Raw genomic sequence first — 17,250 nt, 5'->3', positions numbered from 1 at the left:
CCCCTCAATAGGGGTTTGGTGTTTATGTGGAACTAATTTGTGGATAAAATGGTGTTTTTTTTTTGTTCTCATGAGGGGTATATAAGAGTAGTAGTCTCTATATAACCCTAGTGGTGTTTTTATATATCTTCGTTTCAGTTTGTTTGTCCTGCTTAATTTTTAATTTAATTTAAGATATATATTTTTTAGGAACTCTTTGATTGGGATTTTTCACACTAAATGTTTAAGATAACCAGATTAAAAGATATTTTAATACATTTGACATGTATATTTTTAATTTAAGATCATAAAATTTAAATATTTTCTTTATATTTTAAAATTTTATGTCAAATCAAACTAAGACCGACAGTATATGCTTTTCACAAGTTTTAATCCATGGTACTTTCTTTATACTATATAGTTGTCATGTGAATCTTCCTTCTTTTATACATTTTTTATTTGATTTCTACTTGATGTTCGGTATTAATATCGGAGTCCGATTAAATTTAAATTTACATTCAAAAAAGTATTTTCTAACAAAAACAACTCTATACCCAAGAAGTCTCGTGTTCGAAACCTCTGAGTCTTTTATACACTATTGCAATGGAGTTAAAGACAATATTTGTACATGGACTAGCTAATTTGTCCTCAAATATATGCATGGTTTTCTTTTCTTTTCATATTATCCTTTTTATTTGTGTCATACACTAGGGTCATGCATCATATGATCATAATAATAATAATTTTGGAAAATTATATAATATAGTAAATTGTTGATTCAAATTAAATGTCAGTATAACCACAATTTCATTTAATTCTAATTCGTAATCAATATTTGTCATTCGTTTCTCTCTCAGAAATCTTGCTCGCCACTCTCCCTGATATCGTTCGTCATTCTCCCTCGCCTCTCTCACTTTATACAAACACAAATGTATAAATTGTGTTTTTATTTATATAAAACGAGTGAAAACTGTATATACAAATACATATATTTTCTTCATATACACTTATAATTATACACATACAGATCTCTCCCTACCAGTTCTCTTTTGTCTTTCTCTCTTTCTCGCTTTATACAAACACAAATTATACAAATTACAATGTATAATTTGTGTTGTATAAAGCGAGAGAGAGATTTGATATACAAATGCATTTTGATTCAATTGTATACAAATTCAAATTTTATGCAGATATACAAACATAAAGAACATACACATATACAAACACAATTTTCATAGACAGAGCCGCTCAATTTATACAAATCAAATGCCTATGATTTTATAAAAATCAAACCTGCCTGCGATTTTTATACAGATCTAATATTTCATAGCAAACATAAAATTTGCACATATACATTGGATTCACTGAAAATACAAATACATAGATAGAAAATCTGAATACATATGATGAAATTGATATCTTATATCGAAGATAAAATTGATACACGATACATCAAATTGTTATACACGCAAACTTGATATTGGCAATAGATACCCTGATAATTGTGACATTAATATTGGATAGACATATACACCCGTTAAAATTGATATAAACATATGTATATATAATCAAATATATATATATATATATATATATATATATATATATATAAAAAAAATCATACAAACTTATAATATGCACATACAAATGGCTCTAAAACAAACAAAAAGGTGTGTGTCATACTCATATGATTTTATATATATATATATATATATATATATACACACATTAAATTGTGTAACACAAATACAAAAAGAAGAGAGACAAGCGAGAGAAGCAGTCTATCCCAAATACAATCGCAAGGCCCGTTAAATACATGTATCTAGACTGAAACTAAGACAACATTATATAATTATTGAAACTATCATTACATCGAGTAATTAGCTTCTATACTGCGTCTCTAATGAAAGTTAAGGTAGAGTCAAAATTCATGAACTTAATTAACCACCTCAAAAATGACTTTATACCTGTAGATCTGGAGTTTTAAATTATAAACCACGCTAATGAATTTGAATTAAGATTAAATAATCATTGATTTGAAGATAGATTATGTTATACCTTGTAAATAAAATTCAAAACCATGAAAAATTTGTTACAAAATCCACTATATGAATCTTGATATACTAGTTAAAAAAAAAGTATGTTATATCAATTTATTTATTGTAATTGATCGATGCACAAATAGTTAGACATACATCAACGAATAATATTCATTTAATACATGATGACATTCCTTTTAAAATATCTTAATGTTAGGTCAAATTAGTTATTGTTACTTAATTCTTCTATATTAAGCATCAATAGAATTAAACACCCCCACCCCACCCCACCCATATCCAAGGACACATTAGCATGAAATATGTGAATTGATTGCTTACATATGTTAATGTTAATTAGTTGATAGTTGTTAGGTCTCTCAAATCGGTGTGGGGTAGGTTTTTTGGTTTTCTTATATAAACTTGGACAGTCATTCACTGACAAACTAGCTTTAAAAGTTGATGTACCGTCAGGTCCTTTATCTATCATGTTATCAAAGTGAGGTTCATCCCAGTTTGTCGTTCTTGATCCACGCCCCAGGCTTCTAGCCCTGGGTGTGACGTAAGGTGTTACGCCTCCCACGTCAGTGGAGGACAAGTTCTTTGGTCTCCTTATATGGACTTGGATAATCCTCCATTTACGAGCTAGCTTTTGAGGTTAAACTATGTTCATCAGGTCCTATATTTATCATCATGTATCACAGTCATGTTCGTTCCAATTTGTCGTTCTTGATCCACGCACCATGCTTCTAACCCTCGTTGTGACGGAAGGTGTTACCCCATCCATATCAGCAAAGGATATCTCCTTATATGGATGTGAGCATTAATCCTCACCTTACAAACTAGCTTTTAAAGTTGAATTATACTCAGATCTTATATCTATGAATTGTCGCTTAATAAATAAGTAAATGTAACTTAATAAAAAGTACATGCTTAAAGCAAAGAGGGGCATGCATTTATGAATATATGTGTCTATAGGTCAATGATGTGAATAACTTGTTTATAAACTTTATAGTAAAATCCAAAAATATGTGTTGCGTCGTCGATTGTACAAACTCAGACAAGCATCATGCAATTGACACACATAATTTAATGCTTTCATACTTTTATTAACTATTGAGATTTCTCTATCTTGCACGCATATTAATGCATCAATGAATAATAATATTGAACATGGAGTTGTTTAAATTCATGTACTAAAAAAAAAAAAACTTGATTGTTTTTATACTTTTAGGAAAGAATAACTTAAAACCATTGAACCACATTGAAAAAATAAATCTAGCAATATCATAGGCGGGTTCAGAATTTAGAGGCGATGAAAATGATATACGTATGTTGAAGCAGTGTAACGCTACATTGATTCATCAGAAAAAATTATGAAACACACATATATAAAGTCATAGTTCGTAAACACCACTTAAAGAGTAAGTTTTCGACTCTGTTGTTGAAAAGTCAGGACACGTTGAGGGAATCTATTCTAGACCCGCCTGCTGGCCCTAAATCTATCTTACTCTTCCTTGGTCTCTTCCACGAATTGGTGAATATGAAATAGAATGAATTCAAATATAACGTCGCCGATATACTGTGATCCTGACCCAGAAAGAGCCAAACATGAATCAGTAAGAGTAACTTTCCTCGTAGGAGAAAGAGTGCGCGTTAAAGCTAGGATTATCTTGTGTGTGGATACAAAGCATCAATTCTTAGGAGTGCTAGATAACATGTATGTACATGTGCTAGTGTAAGGATATTTTGAGACAATAATTCTTGATTAACTCCAAAAGGAATTCGAAAATGACATAAAAGGTTTTATTGAATGGGGTTTCAAATACCAATTTGATGATTGAGTTAGATAATTGTTGAAGTACTAGGCCCAACATTGCTACACTAACTATTTTTTTATTGGTTATGTCCAAAGAATTAGAGTTACATAGATTTTGTTTTCCTATGATTTGTTTGACTAAATAATTGAATTGGTAATTATTTAATAATAATATCTTCTCAAACAGTGTTTTGTCTTGAAAAAAAAAACTTAAAAGGTTTATTTTAAGAATTTTCTTGATTTTATACTAATATTGCAATAATCATTTTACCTACAATCCAATGGATAAAGAAGCCCAAAAGTTAAGGCCCATTTAAATTTAAATCATTTGGGCCCAAAAACAAGACAATTTGGCATTGCATGACAATTTAGTGGTAAAAGGTGTCAAATGGACGGGTTAAAATACGTTAAGTGAATAAATGAAGTGAAAATTTCACAAATAGCTAAGAGACGAAACATTATAGGCCTCCTTAGCTACAGTTTACCTAATTATATGACATAAATATAGTTTCGGTAGCTATGTAGTATTCCATTTGTATATCTCGTTGAAATTTAAAAACCTCTTAACTCTTGTTATTTTTAAAGATTTTACGGTTCCTCTCTAGTCAAAGTGTGTATAACAACAAGTATCATTTTATAGATGGACTCCGTTTTCATAAAAGGGTTTTTGAACGTTCATTAAAAAAATATTTGTTTCTCTAGTCCATATGTTTTAAAATAATCATTTCATATGATATATTTTGAATAGAAGCAACATGAAAAATATGCACAAAAATAGAAATTCAAAATTACCTTCTTCTATTGAAAATAATTTAAAAGTACGCCATATTATATTTTTGGGTTAAAAAGAGATACAAATTTACCCGTTTATATTTTTTTTGTTTTGTAGTTATCCTTCGTTATATTTCATTTAGATTTAGATTTTTATTCTTTTATAGTTTTTAAAAAGTATGATAAACTTTGTAATTATATATTATTATTTGCACTATTCGATACATGTGATGATATAATGCAGTGAAAATTCTATAACATCAATGTATATCTCATTGTATATCCGTTTGTTTCCTTTCTATCATATTATATATTTGTGTATATCCATAAAAATATATGTATGATATATACTATATATAATATGATATACACATATTATATTAATATTTTCTAGGTCTGAAATTTGATTCCAACCCAATCCAATTATCACCTACAATTTTCTCATTTTTGTATATAACCTCTTATAATCAATTAAATCACATTTTATTTATACTTAAACTCATTCAATCCACAAATAATTAATAGTGATTCATAAATTGAATAATAAAAAAGTAAAAATTCTTATCTAATTTCCTAAAACAATCATGTAAATCACTTTTATTTTATAAGTTTTAAGTGCCTTAAGAAAGATCATATCATTTCATATTTGTTATTATTGGCTTACAAATGCTAACACTTTGTTTGGATCATTGTTATCCATTGTTTCATAATGTATTATATTGTCTTGTACTCTATTGGACTGTATTTTAAGGTAGATATAACGTTTGGCTAGATTGTATTGTTTGTTGTTGTTTAGTAACATTTTAATTGTTTGGTTTGATTGTATCCTATTGTATTGTAATTTATTAAATTTACTTAAATATCCTTAATTATTCTAGGGTAGGAGGTTTGACTAGATTAAAATAATTAAGGTAAAGGGTAAAATAGTATTTTAAAATATTATGTAAAGATATAACTGAAAAAAGAAATTAAGTAACAATGGGAACACACCAAATTGGTTGTTCCATAAAATAGGGGTTTCCATTGTTACGTAACAACGAAATTTAACAATACAGTACAATACATTTTAAGTAACAATCTAAACAAACATTGTAGGTATAGTAACAATACAATGGATAACAATGATCCAAATATAGTGTAAGTATACTTGATATCTAATGGTCAAATTTCTTGAAAAATAACATTTATTTTATAAGTTTTAAGTGTCTTAAGCTACGAATTTATTTTCACCATTCTCACCATTCCAAATTATATGATATGTATATGCAATGTATTATTGTATATCGTATGTATCACACATAAATCTTGGGGTTTAGACGTTATAATCAATTCCTTAAGTCTGTTTTGTTTATTTCAAAATATATGTTTTTTTTCACTTTTCATCGATATAATTTATTTATTTTTTGTCGTAGCTAATTTTATAATCGATTGACATGTTATATTTTTTTAATGCCTAGTTCACAATTGTAAAGGATCAAGACACAGCATATCTCCCCGATTTAGAAGAGGGAGTTGNGTTGAAGGACTAACACAGCTTTAAAAAGTTGTTCCCAAAGCTATTTAAATTGTACTTTAAATATATATATATTTTTTACTTTATTCAACAAGGATAATTATGTAATTTTGTCATTAAATTGAGGAGATTTCTAGAGGATGAACAAGGGTAGATGGGTAATTTCGCTATACTTTTTGGATCTGTATATTTGTTGTCTATCCACTTTAGTTCTTTCCTTGTTTACTTCTCCTCCACATTTGCAGAGATAAAGAAAAGACTACCGTAATATTTATATTTTCTTTTTAGTAGTGCCGAGAAGTGATAAAATACAGAATACAAAGACAAGTAGGAACTTACACTTCCAGAATTGTAGATCAAAACTATGATAAACTTGGAGACGTTTAGATTGCTAAAATAACTTATTAAATCATTATATAGTCAGTCTCTTTCTCCATAAGGTAATGAAAACTAGGAAAGAAATTAGAAAAGATATCAATATCATAAAGGCAAGGCGAAAGCAAAAGCTAAAATGTCTTCTGTATATAGAATATGAATAGTATGTGCATCAAATAAGATTTGAGAAAACCTTGAAGACGAATGCACTTTGTGCTTGCTCACTACAGTAGATAATGGAACTCTAGATATTTCCATATATAGACCCATCTAGAATTGAACCAACAGACTGTTCAGATTTTTCTTTTTTTTTTTAGGAAGGTAACAAAAATTCCTAAGAGCCTTTTTAGACTGCAAAAGTTTCCATTTAAGCAGAAAGTTGGATAAGGATTCAAACTTCACATCTAAGTAGGAAAGATATTGGCTATCCAATGAACATAGCATTGGCTATAGGATAAGGAGGTAGAACCGTAGAAGAGATGCACTTATTAGAAAGCTTGAATTACAGGAATTCATCCTTCATATAATTAAGTTCAGAGATGTTTATAGAAACAAATTGTATGCAAAAAGCAGTTCAGTTAACTAGATTGTAGTTGCAAATGTGCAATGAATTCTTCTAATAACCATAACTCTGCCATGACGAGTTCAAGGTTATCGTGAACTCCCACTTCCTTTTAATTGAATCCATTCTCTTCAAAATATTTTTCAAAATTAAATATTTAATATGATTGTATACATTTATTTTGAGCAACTCAGAGAAAAGGTCTTAATACTTGACTGCATAGATGTAGAAGGTTTAAGAACTCCAGCAGTTATCCACTCCTAATGTTGTTACTTTGCCATCTATTTGACAAAAAAGTTCGAATGCATCCATATATACACATCCTCTGTTGGTTATGCGTGCAAAAATCAAACTCTTATTAAATAGGCAATGTAAAATTATGAACGTTTACCTTTCCATTTCGCCTTGGATCACCATATATGAACAACAACAATTCTCCACAAACCAATTCTCATGCTACTATTCAGCTCACTTGAATTTCTAAAAAATGCTTCTGTTTGCTCATCCACGAACATATAGCAGCAGACATTTTTCTTTGCATATTCACTAGTATTTTTTGGTTGCCGTATCAAATCAAAAGCCCCTTATCAAGAATATATTTGTTAAAACTTAAAACTACAGTCCACCAGATACAAGATGAAAATGTAACAATGAGTGAACTGAAAGATCAATACCAAATATTGCAGATGCCACCACGACACCTTGACAAGATTCCATCTCAAGAAGGTCAGAATCATCAATGTCAAAACCTGTCTGATGTCCAGGCCTGACTCCTCTGACAAAACTGTCAATTGGATGTGGAATGGAAAATATAAAATATGGTAAAATAGAGGATCTTGTGGAAATTGCAGTAATCTTTATCAAGTAGAGATAATATCATACCCACAATGCACCCTCATGGACTCTCTTATGTCATAAGAATCATTCCTCTGAAACAGCGAAGGATATCTGCCGAAATCTGAACCTCCAAAATCGGCTTTACTCTGATTTTCTTCATGGATGTAAGTCAAATTGCTAACACCAGGAGAAAAGGATGGTGCATCAGGCATTAATGCATTAGCTTGTTCAACCAGAAGGTAGCACACCGGACATGCTGAAAAACAAAAGAAAAAGAAAACTGAGGTTCAGCATTTAGTACACATATTTCTGACCTTCAATCTATTCAAAGGAGAAAATTTTCAGGGTATTACGAAACTTTTAAACTTACGCCGTGGTCCAGTCCTCTTCTTATCTGCTGGCGGGGGTGCAACGTGAAGCCTTCACATGGATTTCCAGGGGGAAGAGTGTATCCTTTGAAATATACAGGAGAAAGAAGAGGGGGGGGAGGAGGAGGAGGAGGTTGGACAATTGACACACTTCGGCCAACATTATTTTTTTGTATAGACTCAATACCCCTAAAAATATATTTTATGTACAGTTTCTCGAGCAAACATCCTATTACTTTGTTCTGCGGCAACTTCACCTGAAAATGAGTTGAAAACTTGGTCATTGCAGAAGGCAGAAAAGCATATTTGAGGGATGAAAATCTAGGAAATGTACAAGCACCAACATATGGAACGCCGAATCAAAAGCATTCCTTTAATAACAGAAGCAGAAAATTGAATTATACAGGTGTTCATTGAGAATCTTCAGTGGAAACTAGCCAAAATCAGGAAAATTTCCTCATTAAAAAAATGTCGAAAATACAAACAAATGCAAGGCAACCAATTAATATTTACCAAAACTAGAACATTATAACCACCAGATAACACCACATAAGAGCCAATCAAAAGCTCTTATGACATTAACTCAAAGAAATGACAACAACACGTACACAGAGTAATCCCACAAATGGGTCCCAGGGAGGGTGGTGTGTAAGCAGACCTTTACCTTCATGTATCCGATAAACTCTAAGAAATAACAAAAATAAGATTTTTGATTTTGTATTACTACTTAATAAGCAAATTCTCTATCTTAGTATTTGAAAGTGCATGAACACCAAACTATAGCTAAAGCTCTGGTTTGCATAAAGATTTGACATGATCTAGAATGGAATTATGGACACTACACCACTTTAAACTAAAAGTTGGAGCCAAAAGTCCTAACAATGTGACACATCTANAACCAGAAGGTAGCACACCGGACATGCTGAAAAACAAAAGAAAAAGAAAACTGAGGTTCAGCATTTAGTACACATATTTCTGACCTTCAATCTATTCAAAGGAGAAAATTTTCAGGGTATTACGAAACTTTTAAACTTACGCCGTGGTCCAGTCCTCTTCTTATCTGCTGGCGGGGGTGCAACGTGAAGCCTTCACATGGATTTCCAGGGGGAAGAGTGTATCCTTTGAAATATACAGGAGAAAGAAGAGGGGGGGGAGGAGGAGGAGGAGGTTGGACAATTGACACACTTCGGCCAACATTATTTTTTTGTATAGACTCAATACCCCTAAAAATATATTTTATGTACAGTTTCTCGAGCAAACATCCTATTACTTTGTTCTGCGGCAACTTCACCTGAAAATGAGTTGAAAACTTGGTCATTGCAGAAGGCAGAAAAGCATATTTGAGGGATGAAAATCTAGGAAATGTACAAGCACCAACATATGGAACGCCGAATCAAAAGCATTCCTTTAATAACAGAAGCAGAAAATTGAATTATACAGGTGTTCATTGAGAATCTTCAGTGGAAACTAGCCAAAATCAGGAAAATTTCCTCATTAAAAAAATGTCGAAAATACAAACAAATGCAAGGCAACCAATTAATATTTACCAAAACTAGAACATTATAACCACCAGATAACACCACATAAGAGCCAATCAAAAGCTCTTATGACATTAACTCAAAGAAATGACAACAACACGTACACAGAGTAATCCCACAAATGGGTCCCAGGGAGGGTGGTGTGTAAGCAGACCTTTACCTTCATGTATCCGATAAACTCTAAGAAATAACAAAAATAAGATTTTTGATTTTGTATTACTACTTAATAAGCAAATTCTCTATCTTAGTATTTGAAAGTGCATGAACACCAAACTATAGCTAAAGCTCTGGTTTGCATAAAGATTTGACATGATCTAGAATGGAATTATGGACACTACACCACTTTAAACTAAAAGTTGGAGCCAAAAGTCCTAACAATGTGACACATCTAAAAAAAAAGTGACAAATGTACAGAAGTGTAGAGACCAAACCTTTGCCAACATACAAGACCCACAGAAAAGCTGCAGCAGAAACAACACAGAGTAGCAACATCCCAACATTCTTTCGAGGGGCGAATTTGCAGATCCAGAGAAACAATCCCTCTTTCTCCTTAAACAATTTTGGGGGTTTTCTTGGAATAGGGGGTGTTGTTTGGATTGGTGATGAACTATTCTGAAATAGTTGTTGTTGCAAAGAACCATAACTTCCTGAAGAACGAAGACCCAATGACCCTGTAGTCAATGTTGTCCCCTCAATCGTAGAACTTCACCTCTCATTGCCCCCCTCCACTCATCCACATCAAAAAAGTGTCACTTTATTTCTTAAAGTATGAAACTTTTCACTAAATTTCACATTCTAATTTGGAACAATTCAACAAAAGCAGCTCAAAAACTCCAGAAAACTTCTCACTACACGAATCTTGTACATCCTCTACATATGATAGGATAAATAATCACATGTTGATCTCGTATGTCAAAAAAAAATATTTTGATTTTATTACCTTAGTTAATATGGATCATCTTGATGTCCAATATCAATTGTACATATATTTTGAATATCTCTAATAGTATATAACATATCACATTATCCATCTTCTGTAATAACTATCATCAATGATTCATTAATACTGATATTTTGACTATTGGGCCCGTGCTTGCCACGGGCCTTCCCTATCTAGTATAGTTTATATTTGAGAGTCCCAATTCACAATTGTAAAAATTTGTATCACAATAGGTGGTGTATATTTGTATAACACCAATTTGAATTATAAAGGGTTGCGTTTCAGTAGATATTTCATATTTATATAGTCAATTCTCAATTGTGAAGGATTATATCTTTTCACATTTTTTACTATTAAATGCTAAATATACTTGATATGTAATAATTAAATTCTTTGAAAAAATAATTTTTATTTCATAAGTTTTAAAAGGTCTTTTTTAAGTTATAAATTTAGTTTCACCCTTTTGAAAGTGGAATTTATATGAATTACATATATTAAAGATATTATTGGACTTTATTATATGATAACCATAACTTTAAGATTAGAAATAAAGATTTCAAAAGGAATAAGCATATAAACTTGGGTGTACAAAAGCAGAATCGATCGATAAATCGAATCGAAAAAATTGTTATTGGGTAAACCAATAACTTACCCAATAACTCAATAAAACAAATAATAATTTATTATTTTACTCACCCTAATTATTAACTATTAATAATTTAATATATAATTAGACCTATAACTATATCAAATTATTAGTACTCTACCAACTTTACACTAGGCCGTTTAATGTTTACTCAAAACCTAAAGACTAAAGTAAGGGGTTCACAATTAAGTTGAAACATTTTACATGAATTAGTATATTTTAATAAATAATTATTGATTTTAGTAATATTTTTTATTTATTACTATTCATAACAATATTATGTTAAATCTGCAATATGTATTATCTTTCATTAAATTTTATATTATATGTGAATAAAAAAATGTTTTTTGTAATTGAATTAAACTCGTATTATAAATAAATTAAAAATGATTAAATAAAAAAATATTATTACTATAAATAATAAATATTTTTTTATTATAATATATTTACGTAAGTTTCCCAAACTCGTAACCTCCCCATTGTTTTTTTTTCGCCATGCAGAAGTAGTCAAATTCGATCAAAACTAGTTATATACACAAAAAAAAAATTAAACTCAAATTTCTCAGCGGTTACCTCTATATTCGTGCAAATTTATCTTTTTTCTCCCACCTAAAAATACAGCTCAGTTTTATTACTCTTTTATTTAAAATTACACTGAACATTAAATTTTTAGAAAAAAAAGTCAATTTTTTTTAAATTTATGCCTTATTAAAGATTAAAGTAAGGGATTCACAGTTAAGTTTGAAACATTTTATGTGGAGCTGGCCATCAAATTTCAATTGAAATGGTAGTAAAATGTATTTTTCAAAAAAAAAAAAGATCTTTTAATGTGAAATGCAATAGTTGATATACATATTATACATTTATTATACTTTTTTTTTAATTGAAAAAATTTAACTTATACAAAAATCTTTTTATTTTCATGATTAAACATCCATTTAAACTTAATTAAGATGTATAAGTGAAATTTTATATCAATTTCAAATATTTAAATATTCATATTTGAACTGTTAAGCCTTAAAAAGATATTGAACCGTAACCAACATAAAAACCTTTTGTTATTATGTCACCAATCCAAACTGTTCCAAAAAATCGTAAGGAAAAATTACATGAATTAGTACATTTTAATAAATAATTACTGATTTTAGCAATATTTTTTATTTATTACTTTTCATAGCAATACTATGTTAAATCTGCAATATATATTAAAAGTGAATTATGTATACAATATATATGAATTATAATTGATTTTCAAAATATAATATGTTTGTTTGGTAAAAATTTGACACATTGCATTATAAGTGTATTAAAATGTGTGATAAATGAATTATCTTTCATTAAATTTTATATTATATGTGAATAAAAAATTATTCTTTGTAATATGAATTAAACTCGTATTATAAATAAATTAAAAATGATCAAATAAAAAAGTATTATTACTATAAATAATAAATATTTTTTTATTATAATATATTTACGTAAGTTTCCCAAACTCGTAACCTCCCCATTGTTTTTTTCGCCATGCAGAAGTAGTCAAATTCGATCAAAACTAGTTATATACACAAAAAAAAAAAATTCAAACTCAAATTTCTCAGCGGTTACCTCTATATTCGTGCAAATTTATCATTTTCTCCCACCTAAAAATACAGCTCAGATTTATTACTCTTTTATTTAAAATTACACTGAACATTAAATTCTTAGAAAAAAATCAATTTTTTTAAATTTATGCCTTATTAAAGATTAAAGTAAGGGATTCACAGTTAAGTTGAAACATTTTAAGTGGAGCTAGCCATCAAATTTCAATTTAAATGGTAGTGAAATGTATTTTTCAAAAAAAAAAGATCTTTTAATGTGAAATGCAATAGTTGATATACATATTATACATTTATTATACATTTTTTTAATTGAAAAAATTTAACTTATACAAAAATCTTTTTATTTTCATGATTAAACATCCATTTAAACTTAATTAAGATGTATAAGTGAAATTTTATATCAATTTCAAATATTTAAATATTCATATGTGAACTATTTAGCCTTAAAAAGATATTGAACCGTAACCAACATAAAAACCTTTTGTCATTATGTCACCAATCCGAACTGTTCCAAAAACTCGTAAGGAAAAATTACATGAATTATTACATTTTAATAAATAATTACTGATTTTAGCAATATTTTTTATTTATTACTATTCATAGCAATACTATGTTAAATCTGCAATATGTATTAAAAGTGAATTATGTATACAATATATATGAATTATAATTGTTTTTCAAAATTTAATATGTTTGTTTGGTAAAAATTTGACACATTGTATTATAAGTGTATTAAAATGTGCGATAAATGAATTGTCTTTCATTAAATTTTGTATTATATGTGAATATTCTTTGTAATATGAATTAAACTCGTATTATAAATAAATTAAAAATGATCAAGTAAAAAAGAAATATTATTGCTATAAATGATAAATATTTTTTTATTATAATATATTTACGTAAGTTTCCCGTAACCTCCACATTAATTTTTTTCGCCATGCAGAGGTAGTCAAATTCGATCAAAACTAGTTATATACACAAAAAACCAAAATTCAAACTCAAATTTCTCAGCGGTTACCTCTATATTCGTGCAAATTTATCATTTTTCTCCCACCTAAAAATACAGCTCAGTTTTATTACTCTTTTATTTAAAATTTCACTGAACATTAAATTTTTAGAAAAGAAAGTCAATTTTTTTTAATTTATGCCTTATTAAAGATTAAATAAATATTAAGATAATTCTCTCTTTATCTGTTTGTACGTTGACAAATTTTGACCTAACACACATATTAAGAAAATTATTATTGGTGCAGTGAATTTACTGTTTTAAACTATTATTCAAATATATTTACTTATTGTATTTTTTCAAAGACACTAACTTAACATTATTAAATTGATGATGAAATAGGATGAAAAAAATTGTCCTTTCTTGATTTGTCAAAAATAGACAAATAAAAAAAAATTAAAAACATTTGACAAGTAAATAGGAATGGAAAAACATTATTTATTATATCATTTTATTTTCTCTAATTTTATTTTCATTCTGACTTGACTCACATATTAAGAATTTATGATTGCCTGCTGTGTTGAATTTACCATTTAAACTATTATTCAAATATATTTACTCACTATATTTTTCCTGAACACTAACTCAATGTTAATAAATAAATGATGTAATAGAAAGAACTTTTTTATTATTATTTCTTTGTTTGTCAGAATTGACCAATAAAGGAAAAAAATTTAAAAATATTTGACAAGTAAATAGGGGCAACATTATTTATGTACATTGTTTTGTTTTCTTCCTATTTTATCTTATTTTTTACTTGACTCACATATTGAGAAAATAATGATTAGCGCAGTGAATTTATCATTTTAAATTATTATCTAAATATATTTACTCATTATGTTTTACAAAGACACTAATTCAATGTTAATAAATTAATGATTAAATAAAAAAAGAATCATCCTTTTTTTATTAGTCAAAAAACGATAAATAAAAATGAAAATAAAATTAAAAAATATTTGACAAGTAAATAGGGACAAAAAAATATTATCTATTACATCATTTTGTTTTCTTCCTATTTTATCATCATTTTGACTTGACTCACATCTTAAGAAAATATGATTGCCTGTGTTGACTTTACCATTTTAAACTATTATTCAAATATATTTACTTACTATAATTTTTTTAAGATACTAATTCAATGTTAATAAAATAGAAAAAAAATTATACCTTTTTTGATTTATCAAAAAATGACAAATAAAAAGAAAAATAAAATTTAAAAATATTTGACAAGTAAATAGAGTCAACATTATTTATATACATCATTTAGTTTTCTTCCTATTTTATCATCATATTGACTTGACTTACATATTAAGAAAATAATAATGATCTGATATAGCAAATTTACTTTTTTAAACTATACCTTTTTTGATTTGTCAAAAAATAACAAAGAAAAAGAAAAATAAAATTTAAAAATATTTGACAAGTAAATAGAGTCAACATTATTTATATACATCATTTTATTTTTTTGCTATTTTATCATCATTTTGACTTGACTCACATTAAGAAAATAATAATGATCTGATATAGCGAAATTTACTTTTTTCAACTATTGTCAAAATATATTTACTCATTAAATTTTTCAAAGACACTAAGTCAATATTAATAAAAGAAAAATATAAAAAAAATTGTTGTTAGTCAAAAACTAAAAATAAAAAGGCAAATAAAATTAAAAAATATTTGACAAATAAACGGAGACGGATAAACCTTATTTATTACATCATTTTGTTTTTTTCCTTGAGAAGAAGTGTTTACAAGTTAAATGAGTCAGTTTGTTTTTGTGTATAGGGAGAGAGCGTTTTTTCATTTTTTCAGAAAAATTGAGTTAGGTGAGGAGAAGGAAGGAAGACGAAGAGAGAAAAATGTCGAGCTCTGTGGAGATGAATGAAGTTGTGTCCATTGAGCTTCCAGCTCCAAATGGTTGGTTGAAAAGGGTATGTTTTTTTTTCTCTTCTTTCTGTTCTGTTTTTTTTCATATTTATTGTTATTGTTTCAGTTTTTTTTTTGGTTGATTTTACTGTTTTTTTTGTGTTTGGCATTGAAATTTGATGATTTTATGAAAAGGGTTTTGTGGGTTTGTTCTAATTTGTTGTTTTTTCTTCAGGTTGAAATTTTTTTAATTATAGTATTATGTTATTTTAGGTGTTTAGCATCAAATTCCCCTTTGTTCTGAAAAGGGATTTGATTAATTTTTGTGTGGTTATGTAGCCTGTTGTGTTTTTTGAGTGTTCATGTGATAGTTTTGTTGATGAGAAGGATTGTTAACTGGGTTGTCTGGTCTTGTTAAATGTAGATTTTTGTGCTGCAATTGTTGTGAATTTAGGAAATGGGGATATCTTTGTTTCGAGATTTTCCTACTTCTGGAAGATTGAGTTAGGCTGGAGTATGAGAAGTTTTGATTGTTACTAACTTCATGATTCAGCTGAATTCACAGAAGTGTTTGGGGGTTGTGTGTTGTTTAGGGATGGCAAATGGGGGCAAACCTGCATAAACCCGCAAAGAATTCGACCCGCCCCACCTAGCAAAATTTGTTTTTTTTCTCAACACGCCTCCACCTAGCAAAATTTGTTGTTTTTCAAACCGCCTCGCCTAGCTAAAGTTGTTGTTTTTCAACATATCTTGCGTAGCAAAATTTGTTGTTTTTCAACTCGTCTAGCCTGGCATAATTTGTTGTTTTTCAACTCGCCTCACCTAGGAAAATTTGTTGTTTTTCAACCCATCCCACATGAATTGTTTTCTCCTACTTTCTTCATAACAATGTTTATTACAGTCTAGACTTATGTTTCAAAACACAAATGTTTTTGATCTAAAATAGACCCAAATTGTAAAAAATAAAGTGTTTTTTTTCTCATATCAGAAATGCTATGAAGAAGTCAGCCTCTGTATACTTTTCATTTCTTTTCTTTTCCTTTTGTGGATAGTAAGATTGGATAAAGAAAATCATTTAAACAAAATGTTAAAGCAAAATGAATCCAGACCCCTTGCATTGTTTGGTGCCACAAAAATCCAAACTTGCACTAGCAGATCCAGGTTAAGTTTAACACTTCAACTAGCAGATAATTTGGACAGACTTATGTAGAACTGGATCATTAAATAAATGCAAAACTCATGTTTCAAGTTTTTTTTTTTTATAATAAAACAGTTGTAATTAGGAATTAAAGACAATCCAAAAAGAGATTGTATAAGCATCCGATTCAAGAGGTTGAGTACAAGATTCATGGTGTACTCAAACTTAAAACTTATGAAAGGAAGAAAGCTGAAAAACCCC

At 28.6% G+C, this 17,250-nt stretch overlaps 1 protein-coding gene and 1 pseudogene across 1 annotated transcript in view; one reads left to right on the top strand and one right to left on the bottom strand.

Annotated features, from left to right (window-relative positions):
* Positions 1 to 7,413: 7,413 nt before the first annotated feature.
* On the bottom strand, positions 7,414 to 11,881 carry LOC107024734 (annotated as a pseudogene).
* Positions 11,882 to 15,735: 3,854 nt separating this feature from the next.
* LOC107023981 (methyl-CpG-binding domain-containing protein 11-like) overlaps positions 15,736 to 17,250 on the top strand; it is an 11,147-nt gene continuing 9,632 nt past the window's right edge. Inside the window, exon 1 of the mRNA XM_015224838.2 lies at positions 15,736 to 15,916. Within this exon, the coding sequence (XP_015080324.1) occupies positions 15,845 to 15,916 (72 nt within the window). The 5' untranslated portion in view covers positions 15,736 to 15,844. The remainder of the gene's footprint in view (positions 15,917 to 17,250) is intronic.

The sequence above is a fragment of the Solanum pennellii genome, chromosome 7 (assembly GCF_001406875.1).
Source record: "Solanum pennellii chromosome 7, SPENNV200".
NCBI classification, from domain to species: Eukaryota; Viridiplantae; Streptophyta; class Magnoliopsida; order Solanales; family Solanaceae; genus Solanum; species Solanum pennellii.
Note: the sequence above shows the minus strand (reverse complement) of the source record. Positions and strands in the feature narration are given on the sequence as shown.